Source organism: Phyllobates terribilis, unplaced genomic scaffold, assembly GCF_046119375.1.
Source record: "Phyllobates terribilis strain yellow unplaced genomic scaffold, ASM4611937v1 Scaffold_12__6_contigs__length_324123572, whole genome shotgun sequence".
In the NCBI taxonomy this organism is placed as follows: Eukaryota; Metazoa; Chordata; class Amphibia; order Anura; family Dendrobatidae; genus Phyllobates; species Phyllobates terribilis.
The window spans coordinates 163499689-163518660 of NW_027362772.1; the positions used below are offsets into that span (position 1 = coordinate 163499689).

Consider the following 18972-nt stretch of genomic DNA (forward strand, 5'->3'; position numbering starts at 1 on the left):
AAAACCAGGCACTATCATTGGGGATCAATTTTGGCTTCCTCTCTCTATGTACACCACATGATCTCTTGCCCAAATTCCCCCATCAAACCATTGTCAAATCCTGCAATAATGCAAAGAAAATAACTTTTCATCAGTTCTGATGTCCTAAATTGTCTTTTGCCATATTAAATTTGCCATAAAATCGAAACTAATATCTCATTAAAATATAATCCAAGTTCTGTCTTCAGTATGAAATAGTGGAACATTACAAGGGAAGCTATCGTCAGAAAATGACCGAGGTTTTTTTTGTTAAATTTTGTTTTAAATGTTAGCAGTTTTTTTCTTACATATTACAATTAGTGATGAGCGCTCCCCACTGCTCGATACTCAATCAAGTATCAGGGTGCTCGGGTACGCTCGTTACTCAACAAATATCTCTGGTGCTCGAGCGCCATGCTTGAGTCCCTGCCCCACATGTTTTGCAGCTGTTATACAGCCAGTAAACATGTGGGATTGCCTGCCATATGCGGTAATGTCGTAGCCGCTGGCATTATTGTGATTGGCCGGCCGCATTGCGTCATCAGGTCTTATATAAGACCCGGTGCCGCGATGCTCAGCACATTCTCCTTTGGAAGCAGTTCAGGGAGAGATGGTCTTTTTTACCGCTGCTGCACCTTTAAAACAAAAGTCCTTTTCAGGGCTAAATACTGTCCTTTCTCCAGTAAAACTGCTGTTACCCGCATTCAGTGTAAAGATAGCTGGCGGAGGCGGGATAGTTTTGGATTAGAGGCATATCTGCAGGGTTTATTGCCTTAGTGCATTTACACAGGTGTTTTAGCCTGGTTTTAATAAATTAATAATTTTAAAAAATGATGTGGTCTCTCCTCTATTTTTGATAACCAGCCAAGGTAAAGTAACACCTGCGTCTTATATTATCAGGCTGGGAAGGTACATGGTTATTGGGCCCTTCCCAGCTTAAAAATACAAGCCCGCAGCCGCCCCAGAATTGGCGCACCACATTGGATGCACCAATTCTGACGTTTTGCCCGCCTCTACTCAATTGTCCTGGGGCAGTGGCAATTAGGATAATGGTAGTTGGGTTTGATGACAGCTGTGATTTGCCAAAAATCACAGCTGCCATCAACTCCTGTGGTTAGTAATGGAGAAGTGTCTATCAGACACCCCCATTACTAAACCGGTAATAAAAAAATAAAAAAAATCTCTTGCAGGTCCAAAGTAATCCAACGAATTTGAAGTAGTCCAGAAAAGACAGAAATAAAGACAATGGAAACACCCTCGTTCACCAATTTATTACCCAAAATGTTGCCACATAGGTACGATGTAGTCTACCTTCCTCCAATCCGTCTCTGATGTCTGTAAATAGCAGTAAAGTGACCGCTATTCACAGGTAGTGACCACGACGCTCAGAAAAGCCAGGTCTCACCAATTTTTTTTAATTAAAAATTGTAATATAAGAAAAAAAATATTACCAATTATAAAAAAAAGTTTCACAATAGTTCATTTTCCGATTATAGCATTCTTTTAATTTCCATATTCATACAAAAGATATGCTCAGATAACTATGTAATATACATTGATAATATATTAATACTCTATTATAATTGAATCATCCTTTAATCTCTGTTGTATATGTCGTTTCCATACTACATGTGTTTTTTGTATTATATGTGCTGATTGTGCATGGCTGCATGTCAGAGTTTTCAAACTGTCATCAATGAAGTCATCGAAGATTCCAGTGCTTCCCGGGTTGGGTGATGAGATGGAAGAATCATTTTCAAGTTGGGTATGAATAGTGTCTGATATCATCAAGCAGAACAGGAAGACAGAAAATGATCATCGTGGCAGAAAAATCAGAAATCCTTCCATGAGCCTAGGTTCTATCTATTTCATGAGCGTCAAGATTCTTCTTCAGGCAAAATAACAAGATTAGAAAGGTTCTCATTACTATTTGCATTACTAATTTATTTTGTCAATTTCCTTCTTTGATTTACAGAAGCCCTTGATGGAGAACTACCAGTGGACGGTAAGTGTTTTTTTGTAAAGTTAAATATGACATACTGTCAGACTGCTTAGTCAACATGAACACCGAAAGAAATCCACAACTATCAAACGAAATTCTGAAAATTTTTGAAGATATCAAAGAAAACTTGATGATATTGAAAGAGATCAAGATAATATCTTCCATCAAACGTGAATTTGCTAAGAAGAAAGATCTGGACAAGATTTTATTCCTACAGTCAAATTTGGTTAGGATCATTTTTTTGTCATGCAAGCTAAATCGAGTTGAAGGATGAGAAAGAATCATCGTAACGTCAACGAAACACGTGGACATTACTTTTCATTGCAAAGTAATGATTGAAATAGTGAAAAAATGGTACCATGTCCTTACATGACGGAATAAAAAGATTATCAAGATTATCTTTTTTTGAACTTACAAACCCAGTGGAACCTGAAGAAGAAAAAAACAATATGGAACTTTTTACTATAAAATATATATAAAAAAACTTCCTTTTTGATCACCTAAAGGAAAGATCCCCCTAAAAAAAATGTATATTATTAATAACCATGCCTCGTGTACACTATAAAACTTCAAATGGAAGAAGTTATCGAAAAAGTGGACATCATTTTCCAAATTTCAATGTCTAGCTATGCACAAAACCAGTAAAAAATATTAAGGTGTTTGTGCAGTTTGATAATACACAGTGTGCACAATTATTAGGCAATTTGTATTTTTGATGATTTATTTTATTAGTGAACAACTCCAGTGCTGTCGGAAAATCCAAAAGATTAATAAGCCTGAAACATAAGTATTGAAGAAAGTAAATGTAAGGGTTTTCTCATTCTTAGGAGAATATCTGTGTTATGCATCTAAATGAAAAACGAAAATTTTTCCATCTAAATTATTTTCATCTATTAAACTGAGAATAATAACCAAACAACTCAAAATGTTCAGTACCCGATATAGTAATATAGCCGCCTTTATTTTCAATAATAGTCATAAGCCGTCCATCCATGGAGTCTGCCAGTTTCTTCATCTGTTGACAGTCAACTTTTTGAGTAGCACCAACCACAGCCCCAGACACTGATCAAAGAGATGGCTGTCTTTCTTCACCATAAATCTCCCATTTAAGAAGGGCCTCAACTTCTCAATACAGTTTATGTCAGGTGAGGAAAGGATTGGATCATTATTCTTTCATCTTTAAGGACTTTCGTGGCACCAAGCAGTAGAGACTTCGATGCTGTGATCGAGCATTGTCCTGCAGAAGATTCATGATTTTCTAGAAGATGCAGACTTTTTCCTCTACCACTACTTGAAGAAAGTGTCTTTTAAAAACTGGCAATAGGTTTTGGAGTTGATTTTAAGTCCATCTTCAACCCAAAAACGTCCAACTAGCTCCTCCTTAATAATATCAGCCCATAGCAGTACCCCACCTCCACCTTGCTGGCGTCTGAGTAGAAGGGGAGGTCTGTAACCGTTACTGATCCAGCCATGGGCCCTTACATCTGATCCTTCAGTAGTCACTCTCATTTCATCAGTCAATAAAACTTTTGAACAATCTGTGTTCAGATATTTCTTAGCCCAGTCTTGATGTTTCAACTTCTGTGTCATGTGCAATGATGGATGGGTTTCAGCCTTCTTTACCTTGGCCATGTCTCTAAGCACTGAACACCTTGTACTTCTGTGTCTTGTTCAGTGGTGGTAAGGTTTCAGCCTCCCCTACCTTGGCCGTGTCCCTGAGCACTAAACATCTTGTAGTTCTGTCTAGTTCAGTGGTGGCCATGGTCAAACTTCCTACCTTGGTCACTGTTAGCACTGAACACCTTGTAGTTCTGTCTAGTTCAGTGGTGGCCATGGTCAGATTCCTTACCTTGGCCACTGTTAGCACTGAACATCTTGTACTTCTGGGCCTCCAGGAGGTTGCAGATCTAAAATATGTGAGCACTGGAGGATAATGGCTTCCTAGTTGCTTCACGTTTGATTCTTCTCAAATCTTTAGCAGTCATTGGGCGATTTTTTTTGTCTAAGCGTTGTTTGTAACCCTGTTGATTATTTGCAACAAAACTTTTGATGGTTCTGTGATCACGCCCCAATATCTTAGCAATTTCAAGAATGCTGCATCCCTCTGTAAGACTTAACAATTTTTGACTTTTCAGAGAGAGATAAATCTCTTTTTTGGCCCATTTTGCCTGGAAAAAACAATTTGCCTAATAATTATGCACAGTGTGATAAAGGATGTTGTATCCTTAGGCCACACTCTTCCTCTTTACACAAATACACATCACCTGATCTGCGCCATCCAATAAACCTTAAAGTTCATACAACTTGGAGTTGGAAAATCAACTAGGACTGATACTGAATCTGGGAAATCAGTGCCCTTTGCCGATCGAAGTATGTAACTTCTATATATTCCGATTTTAATTTATCAAAGCCTAAAAACATATTTTGAGGTCAGGAAAGGTATCAATGAGCAACCAATGGTCGATTCAACCTAAAAGCTCCTATACTTTTTGAGTTTAGGAACAATTGGAATTAAGTCCCATTTTCCAACCAGAGTTTATCAACATAATTCCAAGAATAAATATTGAAACCTTTAATAATCTTTTTGTTTGACTTCTAGACACAAATCCTGAAGAACGTGCTCCTGAACTTGCAGGATTGTTTATTAAAGCACCAGAAAATCTAACAGTTGAAACTGGTAAGTGTGGTACAAAAGATTTAACCAAATATAGCAAAGACCCCCTGTGTCTAAAGTTCCCCTGCACTAGGAATAATGCAGTTTATCATTTTGGTCATTGTGTTCCTTTAATTACAAGTGACAAGTCCTTGACTCCAGAAAGCTGAAATAAAGAATGTATGGTGCTATTCACATATCCAGTTGTCTTTTCTTTTGTAAGTAATTAAAAAAAAAACAGAAAACAGCTCCCTTACAAATGGAATGAAAATGGAAACCAAAGTTTCTGTTTTTATCTTTAAAAAATGCATCTATTTTTCAACTGGACACTTTGACCCCAATTCATCAAAATGTATTGCACTTGTTTTTACTCTAGTTTTGTGTGTTTTGTGAGTTTTTTTTAGTCTGAATCCAATTCATTATTCTATTTGTGCCTTTTTTATGTCTATTTTATATGTGCTCACATGTTTTTATTTTTCCGCTTTGTGGGCAGAGTTATGAAATTCCAAATGGTTTAGCCTGATTCAGCATTTGCAACTTTTCAAAAAGTCGTAAAGTTTGCTACACTTTCACTCCAGTCCCCTCCTCATGTATTTTTGAGTACGATAAAATTTTGGCGCAATTTATTCAACTCTTAGTGCCATCTTGTGACTTTTTGTGCCAGAAGTCACAAAAAAAGCATTTCAAGAAAGGAAGAAATGCCATTTTTTAATTTGCACCTAATTTATTCATGTTTGTACCATTTAAAATGGATCTGTTTTTACTTAGAGGTATCTCAGAACACCTCCCGTGTTCTGGGTATGCACAGTGCTAAAACTCAAATCCATTAACTGATAACATAAATGATGACTATCCATTATGATCTGTTTCCCATGGCATTCAAAGTTAAAAAAAAATCATCCAGTTACTATCCATTTTTTGGGCCAGATAAAAAAAAAAAGCTGTGAAGACTACATTTTTTTGTGTAAGTGCCCTTCCCTCTGACCTGCCAAGAGCAGAGCAAAGTACTGTAGTGCGCATGCGCTGGCTTTACTTCCGGGTCATCGGCGCTCTTCGGCCTTTCCCGGTGCATGCGCCTTACAATACTTTGCTCTACCCTCATAAGGGCAGAGAGAAGTGCGCCTGTGCAGGAGTGCGATTGGAGGACACTATGTTGATGACGTAGGACTCGTCATTCACATGAATCAGAGCAGGAGGACGGCGATTGTGGAAAGGGGGGAGACTCCAGATCAAGACCAGAGATGCCCATTGGACCAGACTGCACCATCTCTGGGTATAATAAAAGGTCTTTTTTAGGATCTGCAGAGGTGATTAAGGATTTACATGCAGCATAACAAAATGCCGAAAAACAGGACTTTAAGGTGATAGCCATACTCTATATTGGGAAAACCTGGTGATAGGTTCCCTTTAAGGCACAGATACTCTAGAAGCTGTAGTAGTAGGAAGCATAGGAACTCTGTTGGGCTATTGTGTTCAGATAACCATGTGTATTTATCTGATTTATCTGTAGATGAGTATAATATACAAGGAATTATGGAGATTAACTACATGTTTAATTTAAAACATTTCTATTTTCTATACAGGGAAGGATATTTTTCTAAATGCAAGTGTTGATGCGAGCCAGTTAGCGGTGAAGCCATCAATTAAGTGGTTCAAAGGCAAATGGCTGGAACTGGGAAGCAAAAGTGGAACACGGTTCCAATTTAAAGAAACTATTGAGAAGGAGAAGAAGGTAAGATGGTAAGATGTGCACTCATAGAACCACTAGTATAAGTGCCAGACTGGCTAGTATGAGACCTGGAAACTAATGTTTCCGTAAAGTCATTGATGTTCGTCATTGAGCATATACCTGTATGTGAAACTCAAAAGACTACTTTGCCTTCTGTAAGGCAGCGGCTTTCGCTCCATGTGGCAATGAGGCAGTGACCCAAGAAAGTTCAACTTAAACATCTTTATTTTCCAACTTACAAAACAAATCCAAAACTCTGTCCTCCAGTTCGCAGCCAGAACATCAGTATCAGTCCAAATCAGTCAGTTGCCGTGGATGACTGCACCACAGTATAACCTGTGGGTGCAGTAATGGCTTTTCTCAGATCTCTGGTCTGTGTTTAGTTTCACACAGACAGGCCTACACAGATCTCTTGCTCTGCTGCTTGCAAAAACAAAATACTGACACACCCAACCCTTACTTGCAAGATTGAATGAGAATTGTGGCCAAGGGCCACTTGCAAGACCCAGAGTGGAGGGAGAGATCCATCCCACTACCTTCCTACAGATCTCTCCAAAAATAAAAGCCCATGTCTGGTTTTCCTAAATCTGACTTGGTCAAATAGCTTGACCAAGTCCACACTCTCTTTTATTTTGCATTGTAATTACAGCTCTGGCTTTAATTACAATGCTCTCCATCGCGGTCAGTATTTTTCTATGTACATCCTGGGGGACACATAACGACCCTCGTATGTGATCCCCCTCACTGCCTCACACCTCCCTTATTACACAATCCTGCCAGACAGTATTGGTAAAGAGAGGACTGTCTTGCCAGAGGAGATGCAGATGTGGTTATGGGATTATGGGATACTGATGTAATACCTTTTTACATAGATATACCATTTTGAACTGAAGATTCTGAAGGCCGTTGCAGCAGATGCAGGTGGATACAGATGTGAAGTGGTTTCCAAAGACAAATGTGATAGCGTTTCTTTTAATATTGATGTGGAAGGTATGTAGTCCTGCTGCTCATATTAAGCAATATGCTATATATGTGTCCTAAAGATGACAACCGATTTGACGCAAAACTACTTAGTATTGAGGCTTATCAAATACACAGGCTCCGGTGAATATGAACAATTTGCGATATTGCAAAAAAAGATGCCTGGCACCATTTTACACATTGGTGAATATTACATCAGCTAAAAGTGACAAACATGACCTCAGGCACGGCTATGTAGGGTTCTACATAATGCCTTGCAGCTATTAAATTACATGGCATAGCGCTGCTAATCAGGAAGGACTATGTGAGCCACTATGAATGCTGGGGCAAGGAATGTAGCAGCCATGTTAGGATGTTACCAAAGTGATAGAGCACACATCTCAGCATTAAAAATATGGAGCGAAAACAATGAGCAACTACTCTAGAGGTGCACTCCGCTCATCAGATGCTCATGAGTCATGAAAAGGTGTTCGCCTTTTCATGAATCATGAGCACCTGACTCCTTCATACCCCCTCATCAAGACCGGGGAGAAAATTTCTGGTCTTTATAAATAGGGGTTTGAGTGTGCATGATGGCAGCGCCCTACGACCGATTTCTCTCCATCCGTTAATCAGACTCAGAGTTGGATGCGATTTTCTCGGAGGTGGAGAGAAAAAGAAAAGGTTCTCCACCTTCTCCATTAGATCAATCCGTGAAAAACATCTGTCATCTGAGTGTGGTCCATTTTTTTTCACAGACCCATAGGTATGAATGGACAAGTGCCACCTGATTCTCTAAGGCAAATTGTGCCCTTAAGGAGACTGAAAGGGGCTGGAAACAGTCCTAGGAGATCTCAGAGTGTTATACAAGTCTTTTCCGGGCATTCGGAGTACGTAGTGAATCAATTCACAGTCAATTGAATATTTGGGAAAAATTTAGTGACGCTGGCAAAGTCAAATTTCAAAAAAATGTTGCTTATCTCCAAATAAGAAGTAAACCAGTTAATTCTCCCAAAATATCTGTATGTTGCATGATTCTGCGAAAAGCTGACATTTCCAACACAATCATGTACTGAGAATGTAATTTTTACAAATCCATTTTCAGCGGCAGTGGTAGAAGAAGGAGGAAGTCTTTTGCAATCTTTCAAAAGGACGTAAGTCTACTATGCATCTTACATCTACATCATATAATTATTTTACTTCCTGTGCTAATTTTCTGCCATGAAATTCTACATTATCTTAAATCATTTCTAGGGGTGAACAGAAGGATGAGAACGCCGGAGAACTCGACTTCAGTGCACTACTCAAGAAAAGGTAACCATAGACCATGTTATAAATAGAGATGAGCGTCGTTCTACTCAAACTGTTCGCCAATCTCAAATTCGAGCTGTTTTGGGCGGTGTTCGAGCCGTTCGGCGAACACGAACGATTTGAGAAAAATTCGGCTGTTCGAGGTTATGTTCGATAACTGTTCGTGCACCAAAATCATAACTGGATTTTTTCTCAGTAATGATGAAAATTAATGTTAATACGCAGTTTGAGTGTACAGCGGGGTGGGGGGAGGGGCAGGGGATGGATCTCTGCAGGAATAATGAAGATCTCCATTTTTATTTCTCTTTCCCGCATTTGCAGTGGGGAGGTGCAGTCTGTCAGCCTATCAGCAGCGCACACACGGAGCGAACTGCTGTTTTTCACACAAGCAAGGGCATGTGTCATTGGCAGTGTATGTCACATGTCCTTGCCCTATAAGACCAAGCCATTTTCCCCGTCGCCACCATTTTCTCACTGCTGCAGCTGCGTGTTAGACGGCACCGCTGTTGCTGTGTGCGCTATACCTTGTTAATTTCAAGCCAATTTTCGCACAAATCTACAGATAGCTTGGGAGTAGGGAATAGTTGTGATTGCAGTCCTTTTAAGGACTAGGTTACAGCATTTCCTACGACTTTTATCAGGCAGGTCTGTGCTCTTAAATAGATAGATAGTGGGAGTAAAGACTAATTGTAATTGCAGTCCTTTTCAGGACTAGGTTACATCAGTTCCTATCAGTTTTTGCCAGGCAGGTCTGTGCCAGTGCTGTGCAAGTTTTTTTCACAGCATTTGGCTGAATCTAGCAAAGCTAATCCTTTTTGGCCTATTGCAGAGTGTGTTAGTCAGTGGAGTAGCCTATCTGTGTTGCAAGATATACCACCTGTGTATGGAATACCAATTTTTTTACTGCACCAAGTGAAGTAAAATCTTTTGGGCATAGCATCATTCTATTAGTCCATCTATACTGACCTCCATCAGGTTGCAAATTGAATATAATTTTTTTCTGCATCTAGCTCTGAAAAAATATTTGGGCTTCTAGCAGTGTGTGGGACTTGTTCTATTAGTCCATCTATACTGACCTCCATCAGGTTGCAAACTGAAAATAATTTTTTTCTGCATCTAGCTCTGAAAAAATATTTGGCCTTCTAGCAGTGTGTGGGACTTTCTCTATTAGTCCATCTATACTGACCTCCATCAGGTTGCAAATTAAAAATAATTTTTACCTGCATCTAGATCTGAAAAAATATTTGGCCTTCTAGCAGTGTGTGGGACTTTCTCTATTAGTCCATCTATACTGACCTCCATCAGGTTGCAAATTAAAAATAATTTTTATCTGCATCTACCTCTGAAAAAATATTTGGGCTTCTAGCTGTGTGTGGGACTTGTTCTATTAGTCCATCTATACTGACCTCGATCAGGTTGCAAACTGAATATAATTTTTTTCTGCATCTAGCTCTGAAAAAATATTTGGCCTTCTAGCAGTGTGTGGGACTTTCTCTATTAGTCCATCTATACTGACGTCCATCAGGTTGCAAACTGAATATATTTTTTTTCTGCATCTACCTCTGAAAAAATATTGGGCTTCTAGCTGTGTGTGGGACTTGTTCTATTAATCCATCTATACAGATCTCCATCAGGTTGCAAACTGAATATATTTTTTTTCTGCATCTACCTCTGAAAAAATATTGGGCTTCTAGCTGTGTGTGGGACTTGTTCTATTAATCCATCTATACAGACCTCCATCAGGTTGCAAACTGAATATAATTTTTTTCTACATCTAGCTCTGAAAAAATAGTAGGCCTTCTAGCAGTGTGTGGGACTTTCTCTATTAGTCCATCTATACTGACCTCCATCAGGTTGCAAATTAAAAATAATTTTTATCTGCATCTAGCTCTGAAAAAATATTTGGCCTTCTAGCAGTGTGTGGGACTTTCTCTATTACTCCATCTATACTGACCTCCATCAGGTTGCAAATTAAAAATAATATTTATCTGCATCTACCTCTGAAAAAATATTTGGGCTTCTAGCTGTGTGTGGGACTTGTTCTATTAGTCCATCTATACTGACCTCCATCAGGTTGCAAACTGAATATAATTTTTTTCTGCATCTAGCTCTGAAAAAATATTTGGCCTTCTAGTAGTGTGTGGGACTTTCTCTATTAGTCCATCTATACTGACCTCCATCAGGTTGCAAATTAAAAATAATTTTTATCTGCATCTAGCTCTGAAAAAATATTTGGCCTTCTAGCAGTGTGTGGGACTTTCTCTATTAGTCCATCTATACTGACCTCCATCAGGTTGCAAATTAAAAATAATTTTTATCTGCATCTACCTCTGAAAAAATATTTGGGCTTCTAGCTGTGTGTGGGACTTGTTCTATAAGTCCATCTATACTGACCTCCATCAGGTTGCAAATTAAAAATAATTTTTATCTGCATCTAGCTCTGAAAAAATATTTGGCCTTCTAGCAGTGTGTGGGACATTCTCTATTAGTCCATCTAAACTGACCTCCATCAGGTTGCAAATTAAAAATAATTTTTATCTGCATCTACCTCTGAAAAAATATTTGGGCTTCTAGCTGTGTGTGGGACTTGTTCTATTAGTCCATCTATACTGACCTCCATCAGGTTGCAAACTGAATATAATTTTTTTCTGCATCTAGCTCTGAAAAAATATTTGGCCTTCTAGCAGTGTGTGGGACTTTCTCTATTAGTCCATCTATACTGACCTCCATCAGGTTGCAAATTAAAAATAATTTTTTTTCTGCATCTACCTCTGAAAAAATATTGGGCTTCTAGCTGTGTGTGGGACTTGTTCTATTAATCCATCTATACAGACCTCCATCAGGTTGCAAACTGCATATAATTTTTTTCTGCATCTACCTCTGAAAAAATATTTGGGCTTCTAGCTGTGTGTGGGACTTGTTCTATTAGTCCATCTATACTGACCTCCATCAGGTTGCAAACTGAATATAATTTTTTTCTGCATCTAGCTCTGAAAAAATATTTGGCCTTCTAGCAGTGTGTGGGACTTGTTCTATTAGTCCACCTATACTGACCTCCATCAGGTTGCAAATTCAAAATAATTTTTTGTCTGCATCTAGCTCTGAAAAAATATTTGGCCTTCTAGCAGTGTGTGGGACTTTCTCTATTAGTCAATATATACTGACCTCCATCAGGTTGCAAACTGAATATATTTTTTTTCTGCATCTACTTCTGAAAAAATATTTGGGCTTCTAGCTGTGTGTGGGACTTGTTCTATTAGTCCATCTATACTGACCTCCATCAGGTTGCAAATCGAATATAATTTTTTTCTCCATCTAACCCAGCCAATAGTTTTGGCCTAATACCACAGTTTGGCCACTCAGCTCTGCTCGGTTCCCATCCATTGTTTTTTTGTGCAAACAACTCCAGAGTTGTGAATTAGTTAACCACCAAAATGAGTGGAAAAAGGCCTGCTGCTGGTGGAAAGGGGAATAGGCGTGTTGGGAAGGGGAAAAAAGGTTGTGTCCGTGGGGTAGGTGTTAAAGCAACAGTAACATCTGCAGAAGAAAGACCATCTTCCAGCCAAACTAAAATGTCTACTTCTTTTAGCGGACAATGTGATAAGATCCCTTTCTTACGGCCACGCCAATCGCTACAAATTCCAGATGAGGCACAAAAACAGCAGGTGCTTCAACGGATATCAAGTGCTCCTTTAAGTGGGCTCTCCTCCACATCAACTTCAACATCACAAATACTCCAGTCCTCAAAAGTGTCACCCCAATCGCACTTGCTTCCTCACAGCTCCCAAATCTCCAGCTGCCCGTCTGAGTATGAGGTAGAACAGATGGTTGAGTCTGCAGAGCTGTTTACTCATACTATAGCCTGGGAATCAGAGGTCGACTCCAGCGCTTCTGTGAATCCAGACGAGGAAATGATCTGCACTGATGCCCAGAATCTTTATGAGTCGGATCCAGGACCAGACGCAGAAGGTTCTGACCATAATGTAGACCCTCATTCCCAAACTGCAACTCCTGTTGGTGGAGACAATGAGGAAGACGATGATGAGACTCAAATACCTGATTGGAGCGACAACTTTAGTTTTTTGTCAGGGCAGGAACAGGTTGGCTCTGAGGACGACGGGTGTGATAACGCACAGGGTGATGATGATGAGGTTGGAGATCCCACTTACTGTCAACCCACAGTCAGCCAAGAGATGAGGTCAGCAGAGGAGGTGGAGGAAGATGCTAGTGACGACGAGGTCAGGTTGCGCCTTCCTGGACAGAGACGTAGTACTGGAAGCACGTCAACAACTGCATCTTCAAACACAACTCTGCCTCTCACCACAAGTCGTGGTGGCTCTTCAGGTCGCATGGGTGCTAAGCCTTGCATAGCCTGGGCATTTTTTCAGATCGATAAAGATTACCCAACTCGTGTTATCTGTAACATTTGTCAGCAAAAGCTAAGTAGAGGCCAAAAAATACATAGTTTGAGTACTTCATGCATGAACCGGCACATGGACATGAAGCATAAGTTGCAGTGGGAAGCTCAGTGTGCTACAATGCGGCCTAGCCGGCCGGGCCAACCACCGTCTGCCATATCTTGTGCATCCGCGGCCTCTTCATCCTCTGTGACTGGGGGCACAGCAGTCACACCTGTTTTGGGGCGCAGACCTGCCACCTCTTTACCCGCAACAGCCAGCGTGATTGGCAGGTCATCATTTTCTTTGGAGGTGGTAACACCAGCTGGTGTTGAGCGCTGTCCGACATCGATAGCACCACCTTTGGATGAAGGCAACCTAACATGTCCGCCTGCATCTTCCTCACAGACCGGCAGTTTGCCGGGGACACCCTTATCAACCCCGTCTAAGCACAATAGCCAGCCCTCGGTCCCTCAGATGTGGACAAGTAAAAGACCATTTCCTCCTAGCCATGAGAAAGATAAGAGGTTGAATTTCACCATCTGCAAGCTCTTGGCTACAGAAATGCTGCCTTTCCGCCTGGTGGACACAGAGGATTTTCGAGACCTTATGTCCGTCGCAGTGCCCCAGTACCAGATGCCCAGTCGGCACTACTTCTCAAAGAAAGGTGTGCCTGCGCTCCACCAGCATGTCGCACACAACATCACCGCTTCTTTGAGAAACTCTGTGTGTGACAGGGTGCATTTCACCACAGACACTTGGACGAGTAGGCATGGACAGGGGCGTTACATGTCGCTGACTGGGCACTGGGTAACTATGGTGACAGCAGGACAAGGGGCTGCTGTCCAAGTCTTGCCGTCCCCACGAGTTTTGCGTCAATCCTCTTTATGTCAAAGTTCCTCCACTGCTTCTGCCTCCTCAACCTCCTCTCGGTCTTCCACCTGCACCCAAAGCCTGTCTGGTCATGCCACAAGCTTTCTAACTGCGCAGAAGGGATCCTGCACACCTCCTTACTATGCTGGCAGTAGGGCTCAACGTCATCAGGCGGTTTTTACTTTGAAATGTCTGGGAAATGTGAGTCACACAGCTGAGGAGTTGCGGTCAGCTCTGGAGAACCAATTTCATGAATGGTTGTCTCCAATGGACCTGAAACCAGGGAAGGCCGTGTGCGACAATGCTGCAAACCTGGGTGCGGCCCTTCGCCGGGGCAATGTCACACACGTGCCTTGTATGGCTCACGTGTTGAACCTGGTTGTCCAGCAATTTTTAGCCCACTATCCCAGACTAGATGGCCTTCTGCAGAGGACACGGTCGCTGTGTGCTCACTTCCGCCGTTCGCATCCCGCAGCTCAGCGACTTACATCTCTACAGAAGTCGTTGGGCCTGCCACTTCACCGGCTAAAATGCGATGTGCCTACCCGGTGGAATTCAACTCTGCACATGTTGCAGCGACTGTGGCAGCACCGACAAGCCCTGGTGCAATACGTTCTGACGTATAGCCTGGGCCAACGAGATCCAGAGGTGGGGCAAATCACGCTGGAGGAGTGGTCTCAGATCAGGGACCTATGCACCCTTCTGCACAGTTTTGAAATGGCGACGAAGATGTTTAGTGCTGACGATGCCATTATCAGCATGACTATTCCGGTGATTTACATGCTGGAGCACATGTTAAACAGAATTCGGAGTCAGGTGGTGGCACAAGAGGAGGTGGAGGAAGTAGAGGAGGAGGAGTTGTATGCGGAAGGGCTAACATCTGCAAGGTCCAGACGGTCGGCAGCACCAAGGCGGCAGGCATGTGAGGGTGGGGGAGATGGTTTTACCAGGGCGCATGGTAGCAGCCAAACTAGTGAGGAAGGTGCAGGAGCCCAGGAAGAAGTGGAGGACGAACTGATGGAAGACTCATCAGATGAGGGAGACCTTGATCACATTTCTGTTGTGCGAGGTTGGGGGGAGAGGACAGAGAAAGGAAGCATGATTGTTACCTCGCCACCAACACAACAGGGACTTGGTGCTCCTGGATGCGCAACACACATGAGTGCCTTCTTGCTGTACTACCTGCAACATGACCCTCGAATTGTGAGAATTAGAAATAATCCTGACTACTGGGTTGCCACACTGTTAGATCTCCGGTACAAAAGTAAATTTGCCGAAATTATTCCTGCCATAGAAAGGGATGCACGCATGCAGGAGTATCAGCAGAGACTGTTGCAGAATCTTACATGTGCTTTTCCACAAAACACCAGTGGTGCACGTAGTGAATCTCACAGTTCCAACTTGCCAACCGTGGGACCGTCAAGTGTTCAGCACTCAAACCGTAACAGAACCACAGTATCTGCTGGTAACATCAATTTTGCGGAATCATTTCACCACTTTTTTAGCCCATCCTTTGCAAGGCCACAGGAGACAAGAAGTCTGACACATAGTCAACGCCTAGAGACGATGGTACAGGAGTATCTCCAAGTAAACATTGAAGCCATGACTGTGTCACTGGACCCTTGCTCTTTTTGGGCTTCCAATCTGGATAAATGGCCGGAGCTAGCCACTTACGCCTTGGAGATCTTGTCATGCCCCGCAGCCAGCGTTCTGTCTGAACGTGTGTTCAGCGCTGCTGGTGGTGTGCTGACAGATAAGCGCACGCGGCTCTCCACTGATAATGTAGACAGACTCACGTTCATAAAGATGAACAAATCATGGAACCGAAACGACTTTTCTACCCCTGTGTCATCCTGGGGAGAGTAAAAGCTTGATGATTAGTTAAAATCACCCTACCAACCGTTTTAAGCTTTCAAATTACTAATCATGTTTATCTGTATCTTGGCTGGAAAATAATTTGGGCTTTGTAGCAGTGTGCAGCACTGATTCTATTAGGCCATCTATAATAAGCTCCACCAGATTTAATATTACTAATCATGTTTATCTGTATCTTGGCTGGAAAATAATTTGGGCTTTGTAGCAGTGTGCAGCACTGATCCTATTAGGCCAACTATACTAAGCTCCACCAGATTTAAAAGTAATAATAATTTTTAGCTGCATCTAGCCCGGAAAATAATTTTGGGGCTCCGAGATGCGCAAGACACATAAGTGCCTTCTTGCTGCACTACCTGCAACATGACCCTCATATTGTCAGAATTCGAAGTAATCATGACTACTGGGTTGCCACACTCTTAGATCCCCCAAACTTTTCGATCAACCTTTTCATTTTAATAAAGACCAAAAAAATGGTCATTTTTGAAATTATAAGCATTAGCAGGTTATTAGAAACTGAAATCAAACAGTTTTCAACTCAAAACTTTATTCTAGGTGATGTTACATTTTCACATAGGACCCCTTGTTCGAAAGGAGCTTCTGAACTCTCTCGTCCATTGAATTTGTCAGGTTTTGGATGGTTTCTGCTTCAATTGTTTTGCATGAGGACAGAATACCCTCCCAGAGGTGTTGCTTAGATGTGAACTGCCTCCCGCCATCATAGACACTCCTTTTGATGATGCTCCAGAGGTTCTGAATGGGGTAGAGGTCAGGGGAGCATGGGGGTCACACCATAAGTTTGTCCCCTTTTATGCCCATATCAGCCAGAGATGCAGATGTTTTATGTGCAGCATGAGATGGTGCATTATCATGCAAAAAAATGATCTTGCTGTGAAATACAAGGTTCTTCTTCTTGAACCATGGCAGGAAGTGCTGTTTGAGAAAATCCACATATATTATGGAGTTCATCTTTAGCGCCTTCAGCGATCCTAAAGGGGCCGACAATCTCTCTCCCCATGATTCCAGCCCAAAACATTACTCCACCTCCTCCTTGTTGGCGCTGTAGCCGTGTTTGCGTGGGGTGTCCATCAACCAGCCATCCTCCACTCCATCCATCTGGACCATCAAGCGCTGCACGACACTCATCCGTGAACAAAACAGTTTTGAAATCAGTCTTCATGTAATGTTTAGCCCACTGGAGCCGTTTCTGCTTGTGTGAAGTGGATAGAGGAGGTCGACAGGATGGCGTATGCACAGCTGCAAACCTCTGAAGGACCCTGCATCTTGTTGTTCGGGGGACGTTGGAGGCACCAGCAGCTTCAAAAACTTGTCTGCTGCTATGACAAGGCTTTTTTGCCGCTGCTCTTTTAACCTGACGTAATTGCCTGTAGGAAAGAGTCCTCAATTTGCCCTTATCAGCACGCACACGTGTGTACTGTGAATCAGCTACATACTTCTTGATTGCCAAGACACTTCATCCTGATCATCGCACAATGTTGATTGTAGTCATGCCTTGACCTAAACACTCCACAATTTGTTGCTTCTCAGCAGCCGACACATCCTTTTTCTTTCCCATTTTGGCAGAAAATGTAGGCTGCTTAATAATGTGAGACAGCCTTCTTAAGTAGTCTTGCCTTTCATTGGACACACCTGCCAAACTAATTAGCACAGGTGTCTGCAATTGCTTACAGTGATATAAAGAGCCCTGACACACATCACCATCAATGAGTTTAACTGACAAACAAACAAATTCTTCCCTTATCACTCCTAAACACTTTTTTCATAATAATTTGGAACACAGTGTACATGTGCTTTTCCACAAAACACCAGTGGTTCACGTAGTGAATCTTACAGTTCTAACTTGCCAACCGTGGTCTGTATGGAGTTGTTCAATAAAGGGCCCAAAATTAAGATAACATAGATGGGAGAGGTCTCTATGAATAGGAATTCCTAAGTATTTGATACCTTGTGAGGGCCAGGCAAAGGGAAAGTTGGACTGGATGGAAACCTATATGGATTTGGGGAGGGAGACATCGAGGGCCTCAGACTTCGCTGCATTGATTTTAAAATTTGACCATGTAACAAAGTGATCTATTTCAGCCATAACAGCATGGATGGATATATGTGATTGAGTGATATATACTAGGACATCATCAGCAAATAGAGAGCACTTGTACTCGGTGCCTCCCACCTCAATCCACCTAATATTGGGGTTATGGCGAATTGATGAGAGCAGGTGCTCCGTCACTAGGATGTATAAGAGAGGGGACAGAGGACATCCCTGCCTTGTCCCATTGGTGATTGTGAAAGGTGATGAAAATGTTCTGATGCACCCCCTGGGCCTTGGGACACCCAGAGCCGGACCCTTTTTGGTGGATGCTGGTGGTTGTAGTCTTTGTGGCGGCGACCCGGTTCCGTGGCTCAGGGTGGTCAAACCAGTGGCGGAACTATTTATGTGGTTTTGATGTTTAAATGTCCGACTACGCCACCCGTGGATTGCGGTCAGAGTGAACCGCCGCTGCAGGGCAGACCGCTGAGGCTGGTGTTGTGGGTGCAGCAGAGCGTAGCATAGCTCCCCACGGGAGGAGTATAGCCTCAGGGCAGTGTATGCGGAGGATGGGGGTGATGGTGCAGGGCAGCAGCAGTAACGACACGGAGTCAGTGATGCAGTCCAGGGCCTTTACTCACAGTTCTTATTATCCAGACCACGTCTGCAGGTAACGGCTGCCCACGTCGTACTGTGCTCACCAGGTGAGGGGCTCAGACAACTCCCAGATAACTTTGGAGCGCTTCACAGGACCCCCTTTGTGTGTCCTTTGTCTGGCCTTTCTTACCAACCCTTCTGTCCGGCTGCCTCGGGCCTCCTCTTGGTAAACTTGGCGCCAGTTTCCCTGACCCTATGTGGTGCCTTCCTAGCGGGTGTAGCGAGGGGCTGCGCCACATAAAATGTCAGAGCCTCCGGTTTCTAGCTGAGGGTCGTTTCCTGCCTCCACTAGTTTCGTGGACCGGTCTCCCCCTTTGGCCTGACCCCTCCACGCAGGTGGATTCGGGCGTGCGGTGGCGACTCGCCCGTCCGCACCCCTGGGATCCCTTCATTCCTCGTTCCTGGAGCCTTCTCCGCTCCTGTTCCTTCCTTCTCCCTCTTCCAGGCCTGGGC

General features: G+C 42.5%; 1 protein-coding gene across 2 annotated transcripts in view; it reads left to right on the forward strand.

Moving 5' to 3' along the window:
- Window positions 1-18972, forward strand: part of MYBPC2 (myosin binding protein C2) — a 128348-nt gene that overhangs the window by 30135 nt on the left and 79241 nt on the right. Inside the window, exons 3-8 of one of the 2 annotated variants that reach the window (XM_073656476.1) lie at window positions 1994-2023; window positions 4620-4697; window positions 6257-6405; window positions 7275-7392; window positions 8468-8516; window positions 8617-8676. In XM_073656476.1, coding sequence (XP_073512577.1) covers window positions 1994-2023; window positions 4620-4697; window positions 6257-6405; window positions 7275-7392; window positions 8468-8516; window positions 8617-8676 — 484 coding nt within the window. The remainder of the gene's footprint in view (window positions 1-1993; window positions 2024-4619; window positions 4698-6256; window positions 6406-7274; window positions 7393-8467; window positions 8517-8616; window positions 8677-18972) is intronic. The other variant, XM_073656478.1, reaches the window with a different exon arrangement.